Source organism: Psammomys obesus, unplaced genomic scaffold (assembly GCF_907164565.1).
Source record: "Psammomys obesus unplaced genomic scaffold, mPsaObe1.curated_primary_1811, whole genome shotgun sequence".
In the NCBI taxonomy this organism is placed as follows: domain Eukaryota; kingdom Metazoa; phylum Chordata; class Mammalia; order Rodentia; family Muridae; genus Psammomys; species Psammomys obesus.
Window position 1 is genome coordinate 4,178,501 of NW_026596463.1, and position 24,686 is coordinate 4,203,186.

The 24,686-nt window shown below is 42.4% G+C and overlaps 1 protein-coding gene across 4 annotated transcripts in view; it reads right to left on the reverse strand.

The window, feature by feature from the left end:
- The window catches only part of Arhgef28 (Rho guanine nucleotide exchange factor 28), a 292,013-nt gene that overhangs the window by 11,676 nt on the left and 255,651 nt on the right, over positions 1 to 24,686 (reverse strand). For all 4 annotated transcript variants that reach the window (XM_055598372.1, XM_055598373.1, XM_055598371.1 and 1 more), the window contains 2 exons: positions 22,356 to 22,841; positions 21,021 to 21,318 (listed from right to left, as the gene is read on the reverse strand). In XM_055598372.1, the coding sequence (XP_055454347.1) occupies positions 21,021 to 21,318; positions 22,356 to 22,841 (784 nt within the window). The remainder of the gene's footprint in view (positions 1 to 21,020; positions 21,319 to 22,355; positions 22,842 to 24,686) is intronic.

The following is a 24,686-nucleotide window of genomic DNA, read 5'->3' on the forward strand; positions in this document are numbered from 1 at the left end:
ACATACACACACATACACTCACACACACACTCACACACACACTCACAAATACAAAAACATACTCACATGTACACACAATCACACACACATACACACACATGCCAGTTCACACTCCTATGAAGAAATATGCTGGACCTCATGAAACTGAAAAGTTTCTGTAAAGCAAAGGACACCGTCATCAAAACAAAACGAATGCCTACAGATTGGGAAAGAATCTTCACCAACCCTTTATCTGACAGAGGACTAATATCAAGTATATATAAAGAACTAAAGAAGCTGAAAAGCAATAAACCAAGTAATCCACTTAAAAAATGGGGAACAGAGCTAAAGAGAGAATTCTCTGTAGAGGAATATCGAATGGCAGAGAAGCACTTAAAGAAACGCTCAACGTCATTAGCCATCAGGGAAATGCAAATCAAAACGACCCTGAGATTTCACCTTACACCATCAGAATGGCTAAGATCAAAAACTCAAGAGACAACACATTCTGGAGAGGTTGTGGAGAAAGGGGAACCCTCCTCCACTGCTGGTGGGAATGTAAACTGGTACAACCACTTTGGAAGTCAATCAACTAGGAATAGCGCTTCCTCAAGATCCAGCCATACCACTCCTAGGCATATACCCAAAAGAGGCTCAAGTACACAAAAAGGACATTTGCTCAACCATGTTTGTAGCAGCTTTATTTGTCATACCCAGAACCTGGAAACAACCCAGATGCCCATCAACAGAGGAATGGGTACAGAAATTGTGGTATTTTTACACAATGGAACACTGCTCAGCAATCAAAAAGGAGGAAATCATGAAATTTGCAGGCAAATGGTGGGATCTAGAAAAGATCATTCTGAGTGAAATATCCCAGAAGGAGAAAGACAAACATGGTATATACTCACTTATATAGACCTATAAGATATGATAAACATAATGAAATCTATACACCTAAAAAAAGATAATCAAGAGAGCGGACATGGGGGAAGATCAATCCTCGTTTAGAAAGACAGATGGGATGTGCATTGAACAGATACTGATGGCATTGGAAAGACTCTAACTAGCAGTGTTTTCAAAGCAGATACAAAGACTCATAACCAAACCTTCGGCAGAGTACAGGGAATCATATGAAAGAAGGGGAGTTAGTATGATGGGGAAAGGATAGGAGCTCCACAAGGACCAAATATATCTGGGCACAGGGTCTTTTCTGAGACTGACATTCAAGCAAGGACCATGTATGGATATAACCTAGAACCCCTGCTCCGATGTAGCCCATGGTAGCTCAGTAACCAATTGATTTCCCATAGTAAGGGGAACAAGGACTATTTCTAACAGGAACTCAATGACTGGCTCTTTGACCTCCCCACCCCCCAAGGGAGGAGCAGTCCTGTTAGGTCACAGAGTAGGACTTTGCAGCCAGCCCTGAAGATACCTGATAAAACAGGGTCAGATGAAAGGAGAGGAGGTCCTCCCCTATCAGTGGACTTGGAAAGGGGCAGGGAGGAGATGAGGGAGAGAGGGTGGGATTGGGAGGGAATGAGGGAGTGGGATACAGCTGGGATACAGAGTTAATAAAATGTAACTGATAAGAAAAAAATAAAATTATATATATATGTATATATGTATATATATGTATATATGTATATATATATATATATATATATATATATATATATATATATATATATAAGAAAAAACCCAAGATACATACGTGTGTGGTATGAAAAATAAAGTTTTAAAATGGGAAAAAAGAAAAAAAAAAGAAAGAAAGAAATATGCTCGAGGGAAGGAAGCTGGGTGCTGAGCACACAGGTTTCCACGCAGGAGCATAAGCTATGAAGGAACAAGCACAGGGCTAGACAGAGCACAAGTCCATGCTGGAGCAGAAGGACAGAGGAGCCAGTGAGCAACATTTAAGACAGACAGACAGATAAAAAGAGTGAAAGAAAAGAAAGGAGGGAAGAAGAAAGGGAGGAAGAGAACGGTCCCTTTCTAATCTTAAAAGTGTCCACATACGACTAGAAAAAGATTTTCTTTGAAATCTGCTTCTCTGCACACAAAAATATGGTGAGCCAATGTGAAAAGAGTTGCTAAGAGCGGATCTTTTGAAATTCTAGAACCCAGGAGTTAAAAAGCAACAGCATGAACACAGAATTCACAGAAGGTGGGGCACGGAAAGCCACTGACCATGCAATGACCAGAGATCAGACAGAATGGACGGGAAGAACGACTCGCCATTGTCATACACGTCATGCCAGCAGACCTGAGGCATCCTAGTGACGCTAAGCCCTGAGGAGGACCCGAAGTCTGCACCGAGCGTGGCAGACACTGATGGCAACGGCATACGGTGCAACTGTAGGAAGAAACCAGACCAGCAACATTGAGCGCCCTTCCCACTCTGGTGTCTGTACTCTAAATTAACTCTCGTTCGTGTGCAAGGGTTCAGAATGTTTACCGGGCATAGTGTGCCATGGAAAAGTGTGGGAGTCATGCTACTTCCCTCATTAAGAAGGTAATGACTACCTTGTTCATAAGTTGGAACAGCATGCATCACACACACACACACATAAATGCATACATTGAAGAGAAAAAGCAAGCTATAAAAAGATCTGCACATAAATGGTCACACATACAAGTCATTGCAAGGAATCCTGACTACGGAAACTGTGCTTAGATGCTGGCTTACGAAAGTAAAACAGAAAATATGATTGACCTATGGGATATGGATACATATCCACTCCTAGGGAAAAGAGTGACAACATCTTACAGAAATGACCTCCACCAAAGTCAGGGAAGAAGAAGTGAAGAGGAGAGTGACAGATCACAGAGCTTTATCAGTAAGCCACCATTCCTTGAAAAGAAAAGGACACAGTGACCTGAAGCCATCGTGGCCAGTGCCAAGCAGTCCCTGTGTGACCGCCAGCTACCCCCTCCCCCCGGATTTGCGATTTTCATGACTAAACCTTCTACAGTAATGAACACATCAAGCGACACAGTGCGGAGCTGCTGTTGGAATGGGAAGTTTATTTCGGTAGTTTATTTTTAATAACTGGGAGGACACACACACACATGATATTTATGAAACGACTGGAAATTTAAACATGCAGCTGTCACATGCAGAGATGGAATGCCTGTCAAATTTTTTCTCTAGGTGTGGTGATGGTTTTAAAAACATTTGCTTCAAGGACTGTGTGCCCAAGTACCTAAAACATAGAGCCCCGTGACGCCATAGTTTAATTGTTTAGGCAATAGGAAGCAATGCTATTATTGAGATCAGATTTTGTAAACTGGTGCTTATATTTGACTTTCAGAAGTTATTCTTAAGGATGGAAGTGTGCCTTAAAGCCACCGTCTACATTAAACATATTTAATACATATTTAAAGTATTTGATATAAATTGAAGATAATTCTATTATATTTTATTTGCAACAATCATACATACAAATAATCATTAGGCAAATAAAATAAAATTTATTTTTTTAAAAAAAAGTGCCTCATCTAGTAGAGATATTTATTGAAATGTTCATGGCTAAATATACACTTATGGAAATTTTTACAATTTACTTTAAATACAGGATTTATGGAGGCAGGAATCTGGATGAAGCATGACAGGCAGAATTTTGTGAAGGTGGTCGACGGTACATGAGTAGTTACTACACTCCTGTTAATTTCGTGTATGTTCGAAACTGTTCATGACCTATCCAGGTAGACAAGGAGTGTGTTCATTTCTAAAATAAAACAAAACAATCAAATCCTGGCGTAACCAGGAAGAGGGAAGGATAACTCTAGAAATGCCCAAGGAAGCAAGACGTAGCTACAGGAGGCATCGTCAAAGCACCAGCTTGCCCTACAGCTCTGGGGACCGGGAGCTTCTAAGCACAACCCAGCATTCTGGAAACTGCCAGCAGCTTGATGCTATCCACGCTGAAAGAGTTATGCCTCTCATTTTGCTGGGAGAAAAAGAAGCATTTCGCTGCCAGCTGAATAAGGCAGGAAATCGACCTCGGAATTTTAATGTTGCGTTTACTGTTTACTGGTTCGGCAGAGCGGAAAGCAGCTGCTTAAGCTCCCCAGCATACCAGACTTGGTGTTTTGCTTTGATCCAGAAGAAGGCAAGCAATTTAACCAAACACACCCAAGCTAATTAGTTCTACCTGTTTCTTCATAATTATGCTATTACCAGAATTTAAAAAATGGAATTCAATGCCTATGAATGAGGGGTGTGTTTTCACCGTCTTGATTAACTACAAAATGATGGATGTTGAAGAGTTTGCAGGCCCATTCTTTTTTTTTTAAGTTGGCATTTTTTTTTGTGCAATATAGTTTTGTTTTATAGTTTTTAATGAGAAACATTAACTTTCTAATTCTCATTTGTTTGAAATGACATTTGCTAAGAAGCCAAATCCTGAAATATCATTTCTAATTACAGTTTGGGTTTATGTTACTCAAAAGATTATAATTTAAAAAGCACAATGTAATATACAGAAAATGTGAGTGGACTGACCAAGATCTCAGACCGTGGTTCTCCAAAACTTATCATAGTAAAAAGCACTACATTTTTTTAACATTGAAATTAAAATACTGTAGGAATTACATAATTACAAAAATAAGAAGTGTATAGGAAAGAAGGAAAATTAAGATTTTTAATGTATTGAAACAGCAATCAAAAACAACCCAGGTGTTGTGGGGTATATCTGTAATTCCAACACTTGGGGGACAGAAGCAGAACTGTTAAAAAATAAAATGTTCATATAAGTGAGAAGAGAGAAAAAGAGAATATGAACGAATGATTATCTCTTTGAAAACATTTCTCTCAAAGAGAACTGACTTAAGACTGCCTTGTAAATGAGCACAGATGAAAAATGGAGTTATCTACCTGTTGCTGTTTGCATTTCCTGACCTGTGGTCCAAGACCAGAGCTGAAAGAAAGCCAACTTAGCATCCTTTGCTTACTTAGGAGACACACATTCAAGGTTGTATAGTAACTTCCTCTTTTGACATAGATCTGTTCCTCTTACAGTTCTACTCAATGAACAGACACCCAACTGGCTTGACAATTTAACTCCTTAAGAGTTTACTGCTCCTTTAGGATGCAGGAGCAGGAGCTTCAGGTACTCGCTTACTGACGGCAGTCCCAGCTGCTATGCTGCAGACATGGAGCTGCCTGTCACCTTGTAGAATAGCAAGGTAAGAAAATAGATGAGTTCAGTAAGTGGGGAACCCTGCCAAGTGCCTAATAAACAGTAGTGTCTGATGCACAACATCAAACTCTCCAGAAAAAAAAAAAAAATTAGCTTCCAGATGTGGCGGCCTGGACAGGTTTTGGGGGGAGAGGGAGGCATCTGACCTGAACCTCAAAAGTTCACCAAGATGTCGACAGCCTTTCTTGGAAGGTCATTCCAGTGAAGTGTATAGCCATCCTAAGGGGGAAATGCTAGATGTTGTGAGCAAAGGTAATTTGGATGAAATATGGGGGGAATAAGAGGACGGGGACTGGAAACGTGGGTCTGCAACGGGAGATGGGTAAGTTTTAATTTCGGAAGGCTTTGTAAAGCTTGGCGGCCTCTGGTGATCAGGTCCCCTTTGTGGTTCTACGCCAACCTGCATTGCTGGCTTCTCTTCCCACATCGCCCTGACATAAGAGGCTCACTCAAGAGCAGGAGGGGAAGGGAGCTGTGTTCCCGCATTCCTTGCCTGACCTTCATGCACCTGCATTAGTCAGAGAAGTCCACGCCCCACTTAACAGACAAAACATTTGTGTTTGGTGAGGGGGTATTTCAGAATGAGCATTCCAGCCATTCATCTTTCCATAAACACTCAGTCCTTACTGTGAGCCCTTCACTGGGATGGGCAGCATTAGGAACCAAAGAACTAGACCTGCTCTCAATTCTCAAGGGACCTAAGAGTGCTACACCTACTTTCAAAACCACTCCATGGTTCCTTTATGTTAAACAGGCACCTATCCCAACAGTAATTCTACTCCTAGGCATTTATTCAAGAGATAGAAACACACAAGTCACAAAATACCTAAAGACTAGAGGCAGGCCAGGTATAATCATCAACAGATTACTCTGTAGAACAAAGGAACTTGTCACGGGCCCATGTAGCAACATGGATACATCTCAAAAATAACAGGATTGGTGAAAACAAGCCAGGCACACACACACAAGGTATGGGCTGACGGATTCCATTACATTCTAGAAAAGCAGAATTAGCCTGTGGTGGTGGGACGCGTAGGTGTGGGCACAGCCAGTCTAAGGCTTGATTGAAAAAGAACCTCCGTGGGCTCTCTGGGTTGATAGAAATGTTTTGTACCTTGCTATTCCTTCTATAAAACTGTTTGGATAGCCAACTTAATGGCTAAGAATTTTACTAAATGTAATTTATACCTTGACATATTGATATGCTGTATAAAGCACTGCAGTGCCTAGAGAGAGCACAAAGGGGACTTTGTGGAAGAGAATCAAAGTTTCTGTTTGCTTCCACACAAGAAAGACTCCTCACCTTCCTTAGCTGAGAGTGTCAGGAAAGAAAATGGCCCAGAGCAATTCTGAAAGAGGATGCGGGTGATGAGGTCCAAGTATAAGGTAGAGGGGACAGTTATGACAAAGGACACAGATAAGCCACGGCCTGCCACTGAAATGAACCAGAATACCATGACTGGGCCATCAGGTAAAGAAGGCTAAAGTTTTGTGAGGCTGCATGACAAGAAGCTGGATCATGTCTCCAGGGCACACATAACCTCCTGTGCTATCTCAGGGTGAGCAACTTCCACACACAGGCTGTGAATAAGACCGTGAGACTCAGACGAACCCTAAGAGGATGGAACCCCAACCCTTGACTGCACCACTAGTGTGGGCCAGGAGTATGCATGTGTGTGGGAGGGGCTTGTTAAGGGGGTGTGCATACATAGGGTGTTGTAAATAAAGTACAATCTCAAGTTCATTGTGCCTGCTTTGGGTCTCTAACACAACTCCTGTGGTAAATTACGCTGAGATGTGTCATCTAGATTTCAACTGTTCCCAAGGGAGGTGGGGAAACTGTATTTGAAGGGAGTGCCACATGCAAGGAGATGATTTCAACATCCAGTGACATCAGTATTTTCCGAAGGACGTCAAAAACAAAAAACAAACAAACAAACAAACAAAAGCTATCCTGTGGAGGAAGATGGGTTTGGAGAGTGGCCCTGCGGGAAAGTAAGGGCATGTGGACACAACAGAAGCGAAAAAAACTATCCTGTCATCCCCTCATCAGCATTTCCCAATATTGTCATGGGAACTTAAAGAGAAAATCACATAATACCTAATAACAACCAGGCAGTCGAGTTGTGGAACATTAGTAAAGATGTAGTGGCGTCACCCCAAATGGGGCATAAGAAAGGCATTTCCCATCACCGGAGAGCACTGTGGAAGCAGGCCAATGGCTCGAGTAACCAGATGCACCTCCTAAGAGAGACCTCAGGCCTCTCTCCTCGAAGAAATCACAGTGCCAGTGATGTTTACTAAATCCTAAGAATCTACATGTATTGCCTTATGTAATCCTTCTACCACCCACAACGAAGATATTATCAGGAGCGTGAGAAATCTGAGACACACCAAATAATTTTAAACACCCATTTAAAATCTCATAGATAAGTGACTGAGTTGGAATCCGAACCCAGCCATAGGTCCCAGGCCCTCTGACTTAATCACTGTGACAATCGGCCACCTCCACTGCCCATCACAAATCAAGTACTTTCAGCTTTCTCTTCTTCATCCACTCATCCTTGCAAACCAGCAAGAAACCAATAAACACACATAAGTCTCACTACATTGAAAAGGGGGGTTGGTTTATTCCTGCTCAAACTTGATTGCATCATTGACAGCACCCTTCATTTTCTCTCATCTCTAGATGGTAGAGAAAAATCACCCTACCGGCTCTACTCCTACAGACATGTGAGGCCTGAATGAGTTCGTCAACTTCCTGGCCCCAAATGACAGATTCTTCAGTAAGTTTCAACCCTGCGGTTTGTTTTTGTTGCTGTTATTGTTTGGGCTAGCAATGTTGCAGCCCTTTAATCAAACCGTCTGTGAACCACTTCTGGAATTCTCCTGAACCATTTACATCATCAGGTTGACTAATGAGCTCACTAAAAATCTTGAAAAGAACCGTTCCAGAAGTAGTCTGTTTGTCTGATGAAACAGATATTTTTATGGTGAGCACACCTTGGTTTATGAAAACAAGAATCTCAGCATGGTCCCCTCCTATCAGGAGGGGAATGAGACAGTTACTGATTTTTTTTTTTTAAGTTGTGGGAAAAGACTGAATCTGGCAAATCTATCTATCCTATCTCCTTATCCAAATGTCTACATCTGTCATCTGACACATATAAAGAAGAAATATTTTAATTCACTGGCAGGAGCATTTGAAAAAGATAATCCTTCTATATTTTACCAAGAATCATAGAAACTACCATGATGGGATATCTTCTATAAGTTGGCTACTTAGAAATCTGTTATTTGTTTCATTGTTGTTATTATTGTGTATATGTGTATACCTGAAGTCAGGAGGGAGGTGCATGTCACAGAACATGCATGGAGGTTGGAGGTCATTTGCATAGGTTTTTCTCTCCTCCCATCTTTATGTGTGTTCCTTGGACTGAGCTCAGGTCGCTGAGCTGGAAAAATAAACACTTCTACCCCTGGGCCATCTTGTCCACCTAAAGCGGTGCTTTTAAGGTGAATTTCCCAGCAGCCTTTGTTCCCAGCTCAGACAATGACAATTTCAGACTTTTCTTTCTTGTTCCTTAAAGTAATTGACTCAAAGCTAGCTCAGAAGAGAGGAACTCACAAAAGTCATTCTGAGTTTTTACAGTGCTTTATCTCAGACTGAGCATCATGTAAGTTTAAAAACACAAAACCAAGCTATGGAGATGGCTCAATAATTAACAGTGTTTGCAGCTCTTTCAGAGGAGTTCAGTTCCTAGTATCCACACTAGGTGACTCTCTGGGCAGTACACACACACACACACACACACACACACACACACACACACATACACACACACAAACTGTCTTAGCTATTAGCTAGGGTTATACTGTGGTGATGAAACACTATGACCATAAGCAAGTTTGGAAGAAAAGGGTGTATCTTGCTTATACCTCTATACCACAGTCCATCATCAAAGGGAGGCAGAACAGAAACTCAAACAGGGCCAGAACCACAAGCAGGAGCTGACGAAGGAACCATAGAAGGACGCTGCTTCCCCTGGCTTGTGTGGCTTGCTTTATGTAGCACACAGGACTACTAGTCCAGGGAGGGCCCCGCCCACATTTACTACTGATCAAGAAAGTATACTCCAGGATTACTCACAGACCAATTTTATGGAAGCATTTTCTCATTTATGAGTCTCTCTTCCCAATGACTCTATCGTCTGTCAAGTTGACATAAACCTAACCCCCATACATATCTATACACATAAGTAAATAATAAAATAAATCTTAACAAAAAATAGCAAATACACAAACATAACTGTGTAGGTAGCTGAGTGGAGTACTCTACCAAAAGGCTAAACACTCTTCCAGGGTGACCACACTCTCATGGTGGCCACGGTTTCAGGGCACAGAGCCCAGAGGGCATCAATAGGCCAGTTCACTCTCTCATACTGGAGCCTATGCATGATGTGACCCCATCGTCACATGCTCACTAACAGACCAGCACATTTTGGATAAAGTGATCACCATGCTTTCTCCCCTCCCCTCCAGTTTACAGGTTGATGACAAGTAGTTTGCATACCTAAAACAAAAACTGTGTATTTTAGGATTCCACTTGAACAGAAGCATCAAGAGTCTGAAAATAGAGGATGAGCTTTGATCATGCCAACCTGGACAAACGAACATGAGTTTTTGGTAGGAATAAATCCATTCCAAGCCAGATATTCCACCCACTCATTGGAAATAAAACCAAAACCTTTAGGTTCCATAAAGGAGGTTCAGTTTGAATCATATGGCCTAGATGCCAGGCTGGCATATTCTCATTGCAAGAATATTCTAAAGACAGAGCCATAAGAACATTTATGAAGACACAGTGTATATATGCCTCAGGGTTTAGGCTCATAGAATTTTAATATTAAATACATTCATATTTACTATGCTAAAATTAGGAGGAGAAACCTGTCATAGCTAAGCAGTTAACTATAAGCATACATCTAAAGTGACAAGAAGACAGGCTTAAGATTCCAAACACAGATCCCAGACGCTTCTGGCAAAGCTATGCATTATGAAAGCTCCCTGACTTCCTCACATCACACTACTCATATCCTGCCATCTGCAAATGCCACGGATTCCCAGGGTGGACACATGCATCCCTTCCGAGTCATCCCCACCAAGAATCCCTAAGATATGGTCTCCTGCAGTTGAGCACAACTGACCTGAATTCAGGAGAAGACACAAAACCATACTCTCTCCTTTCAGTTTTCCAGAAGAATGAAGAATTCCTACACTATCAATGAACATCAGTGTGTAAGATATGGCCTCTCATAATAAGGACTTGGTCAAATCGTTTCGGAGATGCCGAACTTCAGAATTGAGAATCCATAAGTAATTACTCAGACTTCCTCGGACTTATCAGAAAATAGCCTAAAACTGCCTCCTTACTTGGGGCTTTACATGAAGAGTCTTAAGCATTCAATTCCTGTTGTTTGTTTCTGGTAGATTTACGAGACTCACAAAGGGCAATTCCCTCACTGCAGCATTACACCATTCTGTGTGATTAATTGATGGCAAATCGCTGCACAGGGTGCCACGATCACCGGTAGGAAGCAAGTCATTAAAGAAAATTAAAGCTCTGCCAGTGCTCGGCTTCTTATAAATGTTTCTTCCAAAGCCTTAGAGCACCAGTTAGGAGAAGAGAAGGCAGCCACGCCACCAGGGAAGCAGAGCCTCCAGGGTTTCTGCTGCATGACCCTGGGGCCTGTACTCAATACCAGCCTCCAGCACACTATGTTTTAGGAAGGAAAACTGGGCAGAGAGCTGTGGGGAGAAAAGAATACTTATATTTGGGGGCTAAGGATGAGTGGATAAAGTGCTCACTACTCAAACATGAGGACATGAATTCAGGTCTTTAAGACCCACATAAAAAGCCAGGTGTAGTGGTATCCCAGTGCTGTGGGTCTCAGGGAAAGACAGGAAAATGTCCAGAGCTTGCTGGCAAGCCAGTCTGGCAGAGACAGTGAGCGTCAGCCTCATTAAAGGACAACTTCCAAACAGAGTGGAGAGTATCAGAGGACGACACCTGACTCCAACCTCTGCACCCTGTGCGCGCACATGTAAGCACACAGGCATGCACAATGTATGAGCGCACAGGCACATACGAAACAATGGGAAAAAAAACAGTGCTGAGAATTTGAACAGATTTATTGTATAATTGTTCAAAGAAAGGTTCAGGGTTCTATTATGAAAGTTTGGGCACAGTTTTTTCTAGGTATATCTTCCAACCAAACATTAATGTATCAAATTAAATTGAATTAATTCCATATGTGTGTGTGTGTGTGTGTGTGTGTGTGTGTGTGTGTGTAGTGGATATCTGACCCATTATCCAAGGAGGCTCATTAGTGAGTCAGCATGACAAATTAACATCTGCACAGACTTATTTATCGTCTGGCCCAAGGTCTGATCAGTCATTTTTCCTCCCTAGCAGGCTGCGTCTAAGAAGCAGAGGGATAAGAATGTGAAATGTGTTTCATTCTGGCAAAACACGGGGATATACTTCTAAAGATGCCAGCACGCTCACTCTGCAGACGGCTCTAATAAGTGTGTAATATTTCAGGCAACATTTTAAGCTGACTATCGAAAGGTCACGCCAGGGAAGTGAGTTCACACTCCAGGGGTGTACTTAGCTAAACAAACCCTAATTGTTTTGCCTGGGGAGAGACACTGGACTGTTAAATAGGATTTAGCAGAAGAAAAAGAGCTCACAAAAGTGTTTCCCTGATGCTCGGCTAGCCGCTCACACTTAATATATCGGTGTTCATATTTTATGTTTAAAGAATGTCCCAGTGACCAGATAAGCTGACTAAGTGTCTTTGATGGAACAGTTACATCATGGTGATTGTTCATGTGTCTTCGCCTCAAATGACATCAGTGGATGGACTCCAGCGGACTCAGCTAATTTAAAGTGCTTCATGGAAAACACATTTTAACTTGCTTTCATTTGCCACACATGCCAGTGCGGCAGCTACATGATACAATGTCCTAAATGAAAAAAAAATCACTAATGATGGACGGTGCTTTGTATAGAAATTCCTTTTGTTGTTGGTTTTGGTTTTTCAAGACAAGGTTTCTTTCTGTAGCCCTGGCTGTCCTATACTCACTTTATAGACCAGGCTGGCCTCGAACTCACAGAGATCTGCCTGCCTCTGCTTCCCCAAGTGCTGGGATTATATGTGTGTGCCACCACACCCAGATTTTATAGACATTCTTACAGCAAACTGATACACAGTACTGTAGTCAGTTAAAAAAAAAAGGATTAAAACATAAATCCACGAACATATAGTTGAATGTAGTTACCTTATTTGAAAGGAGGAGGAAGGAAGAGGAGGAAAGAGGAAGAAGGAGAAAGGAGGAAGAAGAGCAGGAGGGGTTTGGGCCTCAATTCACTTCATAAATATTTGCCAGACACTAACTACTGTGCGTGGTGCCTGTGAAAGTGTAACTAAGAAACAGACTCATGGAGTTTTCCATCTGTATGATGTTTACCTTCTAGTAGAGTAGACAGTTAAAGTTAAAAGTATGAATAAGAACTGCTTCCTGATGGATCTGGAGCTTGGTTTATGTCAGTTTGCTGGGAACTGACAGGGACAAACCATTTCAAGGGAGTCAGTCTCAAGGTGATGAAGGTCAGCGCTTTTAAACTTAAGGTAAGAAATGGTTTATATCCATCTCTCCTTCTGTTCCTATGTCTGGCTTTCTCTTTTCAGCAATACAGCCCATTCAGGAAACCAAAGTCTGATTAGAAGTTTGTTCTAGGGATGTACCCACTGAGGCTTGGGTAATCTAGAGCGCAGCCTTGCAGCCAAAGCTCATTCTTATTGTCAGAATGTCTCACATTTTGGTGTTCACATTTGGGTCTAGAAATGTGGACAGTTGTTGGAATTTGTTCTACTCTAGAGGGCAACAAAAATAAACAAAACATTGTGCTTTGGGGCTTCCCTGGGAGAATGAATTTGTCCCCCAGGACGTGAACTTAGGTGTGGGTGAGAAGTTGGGGGTAACTATGATGAAAATATATTGCACGAAATCCTGAAATCGTTAGTAAGGATATTTTCAAAGTGCCTCTTGTGAGACTGGTCTGGAAGCTGTCTCTTTAATCTGTTTATATCTTCAGGTTTTTAAAAAACAATTTATACCATTTCCTTAATCCTATTTTAAGCTGATGACTTCCCAGTGCCTGCTGGGAGGCTCGTTCATGTTATTAGCATGTTACTTTTGAATCTCAATTCAAACAGATTATTTCCATAATAATGGGAAAAGGGATGCGAAAGTCCTTCAGATGCCCAGACATGCTCAGTTCTCTGAACATTTTCTAATGTCTTATATAGATTCATAAACTAAGACTTTGAGATCACACAGCAGCAGGATGCCACCTCAACAGCAGGCATCAGAGTCAGGGTCTGAAGTCCTTAAACAAGCTGTAGGTCAGGGGGGAAATGGCTGACCATGGCAGAACCATCCAAGGAAAACATTTCTTGGTGGAGAAATCTGTATTTATTGCACACAGCAAGAAACCCTGACATGAGGGAACCAACCATGTGAGAAATGGCAGCTACGGCAACCATCTTTCTCTCCACACATCCCATCCAAATAGCTTCGTTTTCATTAGTTAAGTAATGGTCCAGTCAACACCATAACAGGATTGGAGAAATGGGAATTTAGGGGGTTGAGACTATCTTCAAATTTTAATCCACAAACCTCAGACTCTATCATATACATTTAACTATAGATTTATGAATTCATCGTGTCACTAAAACTGACAGAGCTGCCTTAATTTGAGAAACAGAGTGACCATGATCTCACGAGATAGTAAATGAGATCATAAATTCAAATGTAATTTGAATAGCACAAGGTACCATATGATTTTACATTGTTAACTCATCCAGGTGAATTGGCTGACCCAAAGGTGAACTGATTTGGATAAACATTCCAGGGCTAAAGGGGTTTAATCTTCCTCATCCTTCAACTCAACGAGAAGGTGGGGGTAGTTTAGAAACCAGTATCGGGAGTAGGTAAACTGTAGCTACCTGAGTGGTTTTATTTTCAGTTTTGTGTTGGGGAGGGTTGACTCATGGGGTATGTACACATGTGAGTGCAGGTAGACACAAAGTCCAGAAGAGGGCGCTGGATCTCTGGGAGGCCAGAGCTGGAGTTCCAAGAGGCTGTGAACTGCCAGGCATGGGCGTAGGAACTGAACTTCCATCCTATACGAGAGTAATGCAGGCTGTCAAGCCCTGATCCATCTCTCCTGAGGCCACCTGATCAGTAGCTTTAGATGGGGACACAGCTCATTGCATTTTTTTACATACTCTCTATGGTTGCATTACCAGGAAGGGCAATGCTTCCTTAGCCAGGGTGGTTCACAGCCCTACCAGTCGCTGGGATTAGTGGAAGTGCACTTTATCTTTCAGAGATATTTAATACATAAGTGGTCATAGACAACTCTGCTTCCAAACCCAACTGTTAATCACTTTGACCATTCTAGAAATGTCAAATATATGACTCAGAGACCACACATGTACACAAATGCCTGTGTTTTTGTTTCATTTTGCTTTCATTGTTAGAGCTAAGGATGACTGAAGACCATGCCGGACCTCTGCAACCATTACACTCACTGCACTCTTACTGGAGCAGCTTGTCCAACCCAAGTTGGAACCTGGGGTGGACAGAGACAGAAATGAACAGCAGCCATGAGGCTGGCTCCCTGCTGCCTCCAGTCCACCTACTTGCTATGCTCTCCTGCTGTGAACTGGGCTCCATGAGCTAAGGCAGGATGGCCCAGGCCCAGGTGGCTCCTGTAGCCAACCTGCCCCCAGAGAATATGCCATCAGGAAGCTGGCTTAAGAGCTGGCAGCTCACCAGCCTCTACCACCAAATACCATGTTTCCTTTTCCTGATACTAAATCTGCAAAAGGCCAAAGTCAATCATCAGCAAAACTAAGCCTCTGAGCTCCCTTCTTTATGTTTCCGTTATGACGTAGGCTACTAAAAAAAAACAAGCACTGCTGTGGCTTCTGCAGCGTCACCTGCCGTGGCAGGTTTCTGTAGAGGACAGAATTGCACGCTGGCTTCGGAATTTTGACTTCTTCGAACTCCTATAGATATATATCTGGATAATAATTTGATGCCATAATGAATGTTTAATGGCTTCATTGTTGTTTCGTTTAAACAATCCAAACCTCAGACATCTAATACCCACCAATCACAAAGGAAGCTCAAAATTCCCAAATCCATTTAATGAAGGCCGAGGCTGGCAAGCCGAGCTCAAATTTCTTATTTAGGCTGTAGCAAAAAATGAAATATTTCTGCCCTTAATTGAAGTATATAGGAAATAAGCCCACAGAGTTGAGATTTGCTGCCTTAGTTCCTATGTATTGATGCAGGCTTGATAACATAAGCCTGTCTATGTCTATAAAGACAGATAGACCAATTTGTCACAATTTAATGTCATATAATTTATTTAATAAAGTTCAATTTACTGCCCTAGCCAAGTCAAAAAAAAAAAAAGAAACCAAACAAACAAAAAACCAAGACAAAACAAAACAACAACAAAAAAAAAAAGGAGAAAAAATAGTTTAACTTCAGTAGGTTGAAAGAAAAAAAGTAAGACGTCTGTAGCATCTAAACCTTTTGTAGGGAAGAAAGTCCTCATTTTATTCCCTGTTAAGGGTTCAACCCTGGTATATTTGGATATATGGCCATTAAAGGGTATGTTAAAGGCAGTTATTGGTTTCGGCTGTGCTATAATATAACTGATGCCCTTCTCAGGAAAGCTGATTAGAATTTGGACAGGCACAGACTGGAGGTCCTTGTCAACACCCAAGGAGAAGACAATCAATCAGCGAGAGATTTCCACAGAAACCAAGCCTGTGAGTAACTGGGACCTTGGAAGCCACCAAGCCTGAGGTACTCGGCTTGGCAGCCCTTGGAAACTCAAACAGCCCTCTCTTCAAAATGCACCTTTGTCATTGAAGTTGACGGAGCCTAAGGCCAATTTCAGTTTTACGGAAAATGGCCCGAAGTTCTCTGGTGCTGTTTCCTCCCATTCGGACTACACACATTAAGATGCCAAGGTCTGAATTCTACAGCAGATTTTAAACATTGGAAATTACCAGAGTCTCAACTGTTGGAAGCCTTTTACTTAGAACTACAGCATAGTTTTCTTTTTTAAATTTCAAAACAGTTAGGTTTAGAAAGTCTGTCATTGAAAAGCTTGATGCATCTATCTATGTTTGTTCAAATAAAAAGAAAAAAAATATCATCAACAATACATTACCAAGATGAGATATTCTAAATACAGTGCCCTTCAGTTTGAATATGTTTTGCTGGGCACCAAGTTCTAATATGTAATGAAAGAAAAATTCCTTTGGAACCAAAACAATGAAGTTATTCTTGCAGCCCCTAGAGTGCTTCCTTAGTGTGAACAAAGCCCTGGGTTCAGTCCTGGGCACCAGAAACTAAACATATGGTAGCACATGCCTGTAATCCCAGGACTTGGGAGGTAGAGGCAGGAGGATAGAAAGTTCAAGGTCATCTTTAGCTACCTAGAGAGTTTGAAGCTAGCCTAGGCTTTAAACCTCTTATAAGTAAAGTTACTCTTTTGTTCAAATTACCACAAAAACAGGAGCCAGTAAGATGGCTCTGTGTGTAAAAGGGCTCACCACACATGCTTGATGACCTGAGTTTGAGCCCTGAAACCCGTGTAAAAGAAATTGATGGTGGCTTGATGTGTAATGCCATCAGTCCTAAGACAGGAGGAGAGGCAGACGCAGGGAGGAGACTTGGGCCAGCTGGCCTGGAGCACACAGCATGGCGGCAGCAACAATGCCTGCCTCAACAAGGTGGAAGGAGAGAATCGGCTCCCAAAAGTTGTCCCCTGACCTCCACACAAGAACTTGGCATACACCAACCTACACTTACACACTCATACACTCACACACACTTATATACACATGAATATTAATAATAATAATAATTTACCCAATATAACTTTATTTTACATATAACTGAACAATAATTATTTAATGTCATCAATGAGAACATTTTAGGTAACCTAAAAATAGAGTACTGAGATATTTTAAAAAATATATATAAATAAAAGGCAAGACTAAGATCAAGCAGATTTCAGACTTTAATACCATAAAATGTTGTCTTCATTGATTGATGAAAAAAGGAACTAACAGACACTATTCTGGATGCATTCAATATATAGTTCTAGAATTCTAGAAGGTTAGAGGGGGAAAATCTCGGTAACAAGGAAAACAAATGACATTTGCGTGTTGGGTGGAGCCTGAGACACTGCAGCTGAGCATTTCATAGGGCCAATTACACAGCAATTGCCCCACAGAGACTTCACTGTTTAAAGAAATCCAAACTTCTTGTGGTCTTGGCTGGTATCCCTCAGAAAAAGGCAAGGAAAAAAATAAGTATTTAAGCTAACCATCTCTTCCATTATAAATAAAACCAAATGCCAATTTGGATTTAATACTCAAATATCCAAGAATTTTGTTCATGAGACACTTTCCAAATCTAGAAAGTAAACTTCTTTATGGTGCTACCTTAAATATTTAGAAATAAAATAAGGTTATTATTAGATATTAGAAAACCAAATATCCTTGGGAAAAAATGAGTCTTCTGGGAAGGAACTGAAGCTGCAGGCTATTTAGGATACCTGAAGATGTTCAGGTCCCAAGGAAGACGCGGCCACAGAAATCCAAAGCCTTTAGAAACAGTTTCCAAATGGTAATATTACAAGAGAAAGGGGGTAAACAAAAACCAAAAGCTGGCCCTTAATGGTGAGTGTCCTTCCAGGCATTACATAAAGATGTATTCCACATCTCCTCCAAGTTCTGTCACATGTACGGGGCAGCAGGGCTCTTAGAACTGCTTCAGCGCAATGACTTGAAGGCATGAGCTGTAGACCCAGTCTGCCCAGCTGTGATTCCTGCTTGCTCCCTTGCCAGCTCTGTGGCCTTGGACATGCTTTGGCTTGCTGCATACGAGTCTCCCCCAGTGCTCGCCACACAACTGTGCTGGTGGCTTGCGGGGTTAGATGGTTTTCTGTACAGGCGCTGCAAGGTGATGTGTCCTATGGTTACTGCTGCTAGTGGTGTTGGTGGTCAAAAGACTAATCAAAGTGAGAGCACAGAGAACACCTACAGTGTCTGGGTGAGGTTGGATTGAAAGAGAAAAAGAAAACACTGAAAATTCCAGTCTAGGTGACTTCTAAACACACTCATGAAATTTATTCACACATATATATTTTTTTCCTTATCAGCCCTTCTATTTCAAAAGTCCTTACTTTTACTCCTCTAAGCTGGACCTAAACACAGCCTTGGGGCAGACAAGAGAGCAAACCATTCTTAGGTTCCTCCTGAAACAGCAGCCCTTACGATCCAAGACTAAAACAGCACGGCTTTCAATCATAGTTAAAGGCATATTTAACAAAAACAACAGCCTAGGCCACTGGAGGCACACACAGCTAGAGTACTGTGCTCTCCAGGACTCCTTTGCAGTGGTTGCTTGGTAACTATTTACTCCAAGATTCAGAGACAGAACACGCTGCCTTGGCCTGCACGTCTTCTGCCCACCCACTATATCCATGGCTTGCTCCAGCTCCATCCCTCCACTCCCGCCTCCCACAAGAGCATGAATGACGAGGGCTCAGGGCCTAGCTAAAACCCTCAGCAGTGGTCAATGCTCTGCGATTTCCAAGCCGTGGAACCATGAAAGCTTGGAATAACTTGAACTGTTTTATCTGGCCCTGACCACCCCTTAAAAAAAAACTTTTCTATCATTCCCTATGCTTTGACATTTTTCTCTCCCTTTCAGAAATCACTTCTCATGCTGAACAGGCCTTTCGACTACTTGTGACTACTTGTCAGCAGTGAACATATCTGACCTGGCGTCTACATCCGGCGCCCCAGGACATTCCCGAGAGATTCAGGCTGCTGTTGCCCTTCCTGCCTCCTGTCAATGTCCTGAGTGTCCTTGGCCTGCACTGGACATATGATTGATTTCTGAAGCAAAGACTCAATTTTCTCACCATGTCTCTTGACCCTACCTAACACTTTATATGCCAATAGAATGGCGCTGTGTCTAATCACCTTTGATTTCCTTGGTGCACTTTTCTGTCTACTGCTAGTATACTGCCAAATATTTCAAAGTTTGAGAGCTTAAGGCCCAAGGTGAGAGACATGATGGCAGACACACAAGTGAGGGGAATACTTCTAAACAAAAGCCGAATGTGGTCTGACTCAAATGGAGCTTTTGAACTATACCAAAGCCAGCATACAAAACCACAGTGACAAGCGCACATAAACTCTGTGCATAGCAAGTTAATGAGTCAACTCAGCGAGGCCAGTGTGTGCCCAGTTACAGCAAGCCATAACTGGACTCCACGGGGCGGAATTTCAAGGTAATATATGGGAGGGGTTTCCATTTTCTAAATTTTGTTTGAGCCTTTACTTTTTAATGCAAAGTACTCCATGGTACTTTTTTTTTCATTTAAAGCAATGCTTTTACAAACAATTTCATTCTCTCACAGAGGACGCCAGAGTGACTAAGCAGCATCAAGCTTCAGCCACGTCTGAGCCTCAGAGTTCCCTGGATCCGTCATAAATCGACTCACAGGCAGTGTCAGAATGACTGCCCTCTAATTGGAAGGAGCCGAACGCCTTTAAAACTTTTTGTTGCTGGAAAATGATCCTCCCAACTGACAAACTAAGAATATATGTTAAGCCCGGAAACAAATCTGTGTCCAGTTCTAAAGATCGCTATAACTCCTGATTGTTTTATGTCTCTGAAACATTGCACTGTCGGTGATTTATTTCCCATCCATGTGGCCAGCCATTTGTGTATGCGATTGCATACCATCTGTTTTTCAGTAGGGAGGTTTCCAGTTCTTCTAATTCCTGCCTCCCATCCAACAGAAAACAATTCAAAGCGGACAGAGATTTCAATCATTTGGATTCACACGGAGCTGGAAACTCTAGCTGCCTTTCCCTTATATTTGGCAAATGCTTGAGCAAATTGTGTTCTCACGAGGTACTTATAGGGAAACAACACCTTTTTTCACAATGGCAAATGATGTTAACAGTTTCATTCTGAGTGTTTAATAGTAGAACAGAAGATTTCACTAATGTCAGAGGAAATAACCCGCATAGACAAAAAAGTCCCACCACAAATCCTGTCTGTACCTTTTATTTCTGAGTGTCAACCAAGACACATGTCAAGAAGTAGCAGGCTCTAGCTACAGTGGAGAATAAATATCAAGTTGCACCTCTTTTAAGGAGAAATCACTTAGCCCATTGGCCTAAATGCCTCACTGGTCATGTCTAGAGCTTACTCTAAGCCAGCAGTTCTCAACCTTCTTAACACTGTGACCCTTTAATACAGTCCCTAATGTTGTGGTGCCCCCCCCAACCATAACATTATTTTTGTTGCTACTTCAAAACTGTAATTTTGCTACTGAATCATAACATAAATATCTGTGTTTTCTGATGGCCTTAGGTGACCCCTGTGACAGGGTCATTCAAGCTCCAAAGGGGTCACAACCCACAGGTGGAGAAGAACCTTTCCTCTAAGCCCCACCACAAGGCTTCATCTGTTTAGAAACTTTAGAGGAGACTCCACAGATTTCCAAAGAAAACTCCAACTCACTGATACCGCCTCACTGATACCGTACTGATACTACACTCACTTTGGTTTATTTTACTGGGGAGCCAACCACTCAAGAAACCAGTTTCTCAATAACATCATACAGAGGATGTGTAAAGAATTAATTACCATTTTCACAAGAATCCGCGCTGTTTTCTTGGGGAGCAGGTATCTGATGACCCAGCCCTGCTGCTGTCCAGAGTTCATGGTTCACATCTGAAGACCGAGAAATGTCTAGCTCCAGTTCTGTTTGATTGTCACTGGTCCTTACCAAATCAACATGAGAGACAGCTGGGGGGTGAGCATCCCAGGAGACACTTGGTGGATTTGGTGAATTGGAAGTGTTAAGTGACATGCGTATTAAAGCTTCATTGATGAAAAGTGAATCCTCATGACACAAACTCTCAGCTCGATTAAGTTCCACTACCTGCAGAGAGAAATAGAGAAAAGTACAATAATTTTCTTAGCAACTTAAACAAGTTTCACAAAGTATTTATTTAGCCCACAAGCCTGAAAACTCTTGTTCTAGAAATCAAGACTTTAATAAAAAATGAGGTTAGAGAGAAATCTACCGTTTACTGTCCTCCCAACCTCTTTAAATGAGCTAGAACAAGAAACTCCAATTCACCATGCACAATGTATCTTATTAAAAAAAAAAAAAAAGCAGAGTTCTATGCCATTAGAGAGTCTCCACTTTATTTTAATCAAAGCAAGCAGTGTTTCCACTTTTGCTATATAAAAAGGTTGAAAACATATCCTTCAATGCACAAGGAATTTGCAATAAATGTAATTTAGCAAAGTTGAAGGGGAAATCAGATGCAACGTAGTTTTCTTATAAGCCTATTAACTTTTATAGCTTTATGCGCCACCAATAAAAAACACAATGCAATGCGGAGTGCAGAAACTCTGACCAGACAAATGGATTGTCAAGCAGTGTTAGAGAGGATCCAAAGGGAACAGGAAACTTGTAAATGGTTTTATCCAGTCACTCCTTAATCAGTGCAGTTCACGATGACTTTTTAGTGAAATAGATTTTGAATTCGCTATTTCCAACTCACAAACAGCAAATAAGTTCCCACATCCAAATTTGTTCAGTTCAAGGCTTACACCTGAAGAGCTAAATACTCCATAATACAGTATAATAGATTATTCTTAGACTATCACAACAGATCATTTAAAGAGAGCCCTTGGCATACCGAGGAACCAGGATGCTCACAGTGGATGTCGCTAAGGGGGAGCCCTTATCTTACTGGGGCAACCTCTTTCTTAGGTAAGGGTTCTCAGAGCACACAGGCCCCCAATAAAGACCTACGACCTTAACATTTCCTACTTTAAGGCAAGACACCCATGAATTGGTTCTAAACACTGTTGGCTTTTCATCTCCCAGCTGCGACGTTTTTGTGAGCTCTTCCACAAGGACACTGGTGTTTGGGTAAGCCCATCGTATGCAGGGGTAAAGCATACCTCCTTGGTCCCTGGAGAGAAGACGGCAGGGAGGCTCCTCTGGCGACTGTGCTTGCAGTGACCCAGCAGACCCTGCTGGACACGCATCCTCTGTCTCTCCCTCTCCACCAACCGCTGGCCCTCCCGCAGCCGCTCCAGGCTCTGCTGGTACTCCTGGAGCTGGTGGTCCAGCTCACTACGGTGGCGCAGAAGCAGGTCCTCTTGTGACTGGCACTCATGCTCCCGCGCCTGCAGCCAGCTCTCCTGGGCTTCCTGTTCGCGCTGCTGCTGGTCGCAGGTGCGGCGCCAGCGCCGCTGCTCCTGCTGGAACTGCTGCTGAAGCTTGTGGATGTTGGCCAACTCTTCACGCTGCTTCTCCAGGTAGCGCGATTTCTCCTGGTCCTGGAAGGGGCCACCTCGGAAGGGATGGGTGGGGGCCAAGCTGTCCCGCTGCTGTAGAACCAGCTTGTGGATCTCAATGTGGCTGTCCTGGATGGTCAAGGCAGCCTGAGGCAGGAGAGGGGAGCAGAAGAAGCCAAATGAGTGAACACAGGTTTTGTTACACGTGGGGTGGTAGAGGGCCCCAAAGGTCATAGGTTAAAGGCCTGGTGGTCAGCTGTGGAACTAGAGGGAGAAAGCAGAAGCTTTAGGAGGCAGCTCTAGTGTCCTGGTCAGGCAGGAGTGGGGGTGGGATGGTCCATGTGCGTTTGTGCTTGTCCGAGTGTGAGTATGTGCATGCGTGTTTGTGTGTGTGTGTGTGTGCATGTGTGTGTGTGTGTGTGTGCCTTGAAAGGGGATGCCGGGACCTATCCCCTTCCTTTTTTTTTTCATCCTGATGCCATGAAGTAAATAGCTCTACTCTATCTGGTGCACCCACCATGAAGTTCTGCCTTCCCCAGAGCAGTGGGGCCAAGTGACCATGCCCTGAAACTAGGAGCCAACATCAACTTCTCCTCTTCTAGCTTGTTGCTACTTTGTCAATAAGACACAAAGCTAGCAAGGCGTGTGGACCTCTTAGTCAGAAATATCTCTAAAACATGGAATGCCTGCTGATTATTTTCCCGCCATATCCTTCCCCTTCCCGACTTAGAGCCAAGGGCACTTTGAGCTTTGAAACAGGCTTTTCTACATTTCCTGAAGTTCGGCTTGGGGGTTTATACGAAATAATACATATAATCAGTAGCCCTGGCCATATTCAAACTAGATGATACTCGGTTCCTATCCAAAATGGCTTAGTAGCCAGACATAAGCCTCCACAGTCCCCACCCCCAAGCCCTTTAGGTTGCCTCCAGACTGCCCGTGCCCTCTAATACACTGTCTATACATTACTGCGTTCACATGGGGAGGGTGAAAGCAAACTGGTTTCCTGAATTTTCTGGAATCGCTTTTTTCCAGCTTTTCGATCCAAGGTTGGTTAGGCCCAAGGATGAAAAACTCAAGGCTACAGAGAGGTGATTGTTCTCATCCCTCTTTTTGGAGACATGACGGGCTGCTGGTTGGTTGGTTGTATTTGAGTGAGCCCTTTGGGTAAAAACTTAGTGTGTAAATTCACAAGACTCTGAATTCCTGTTCTATTCTCCTTCTGAGGTCCCCAGTCAATCATTCGTGGGAAGTTAAGAATCTATATAAACACAGAAGTATCCTTTATTTGAGTCCCAAACCAAAAATTATTTGAGCTTTATATATTGCTTTCATGAAGACATAAAAATAAAAGTCAACTATTTGGAGACTTTTGGCAAATAGTCTTTTTATAACATAATGCCTGAGAATTGCAGTTAATGCTGTTTTTAGGAGCAATGGAAGTGGGTAGAGACGGTCTCCTTATTACTAGATTTTTGTATTATAGCAAGAAAGTCAAATAAAAAAAAATCTAGCTTAAAGTCATTGTTTCCTGGATTGCTAACAGGAGGGTTCAGTGGTTAAGGGGGAGTAGACACTCGGAATCCCAGCAGACATGACCAAACATTAAGAACAAAAACAAAACATTTTGAGTTATAGTATCTGACTATGAAAAATTTAGCAACATCACAGGAAACAATGACCAGAATCTGGGGAGATGCCAGTGAAGCAAACCAACAACAACAATAAACGTACTGTAAGTGCTCTCAGAAGCTTTCAATTCTGAAAGTTCCCATTTCAAGTGCAAGGAAGTAGAGAAGGGACAAATTGCAAAGAGAAAGATGCTGGGCATGTGTGTGTGGCTGGGCATGTGTGTGTGTGGCTGTGTGTGTGTGTGTGTGGCTGGGTATGTGTGTATGTGTGGCTGGGTATGTGTGTGTGGCTGGGTATGTGTGTGTGGCTGGGTATGTGTGTGTGGCTGGGTGTGTGTGTGTGGCTGGGTGTGTGTGTGTG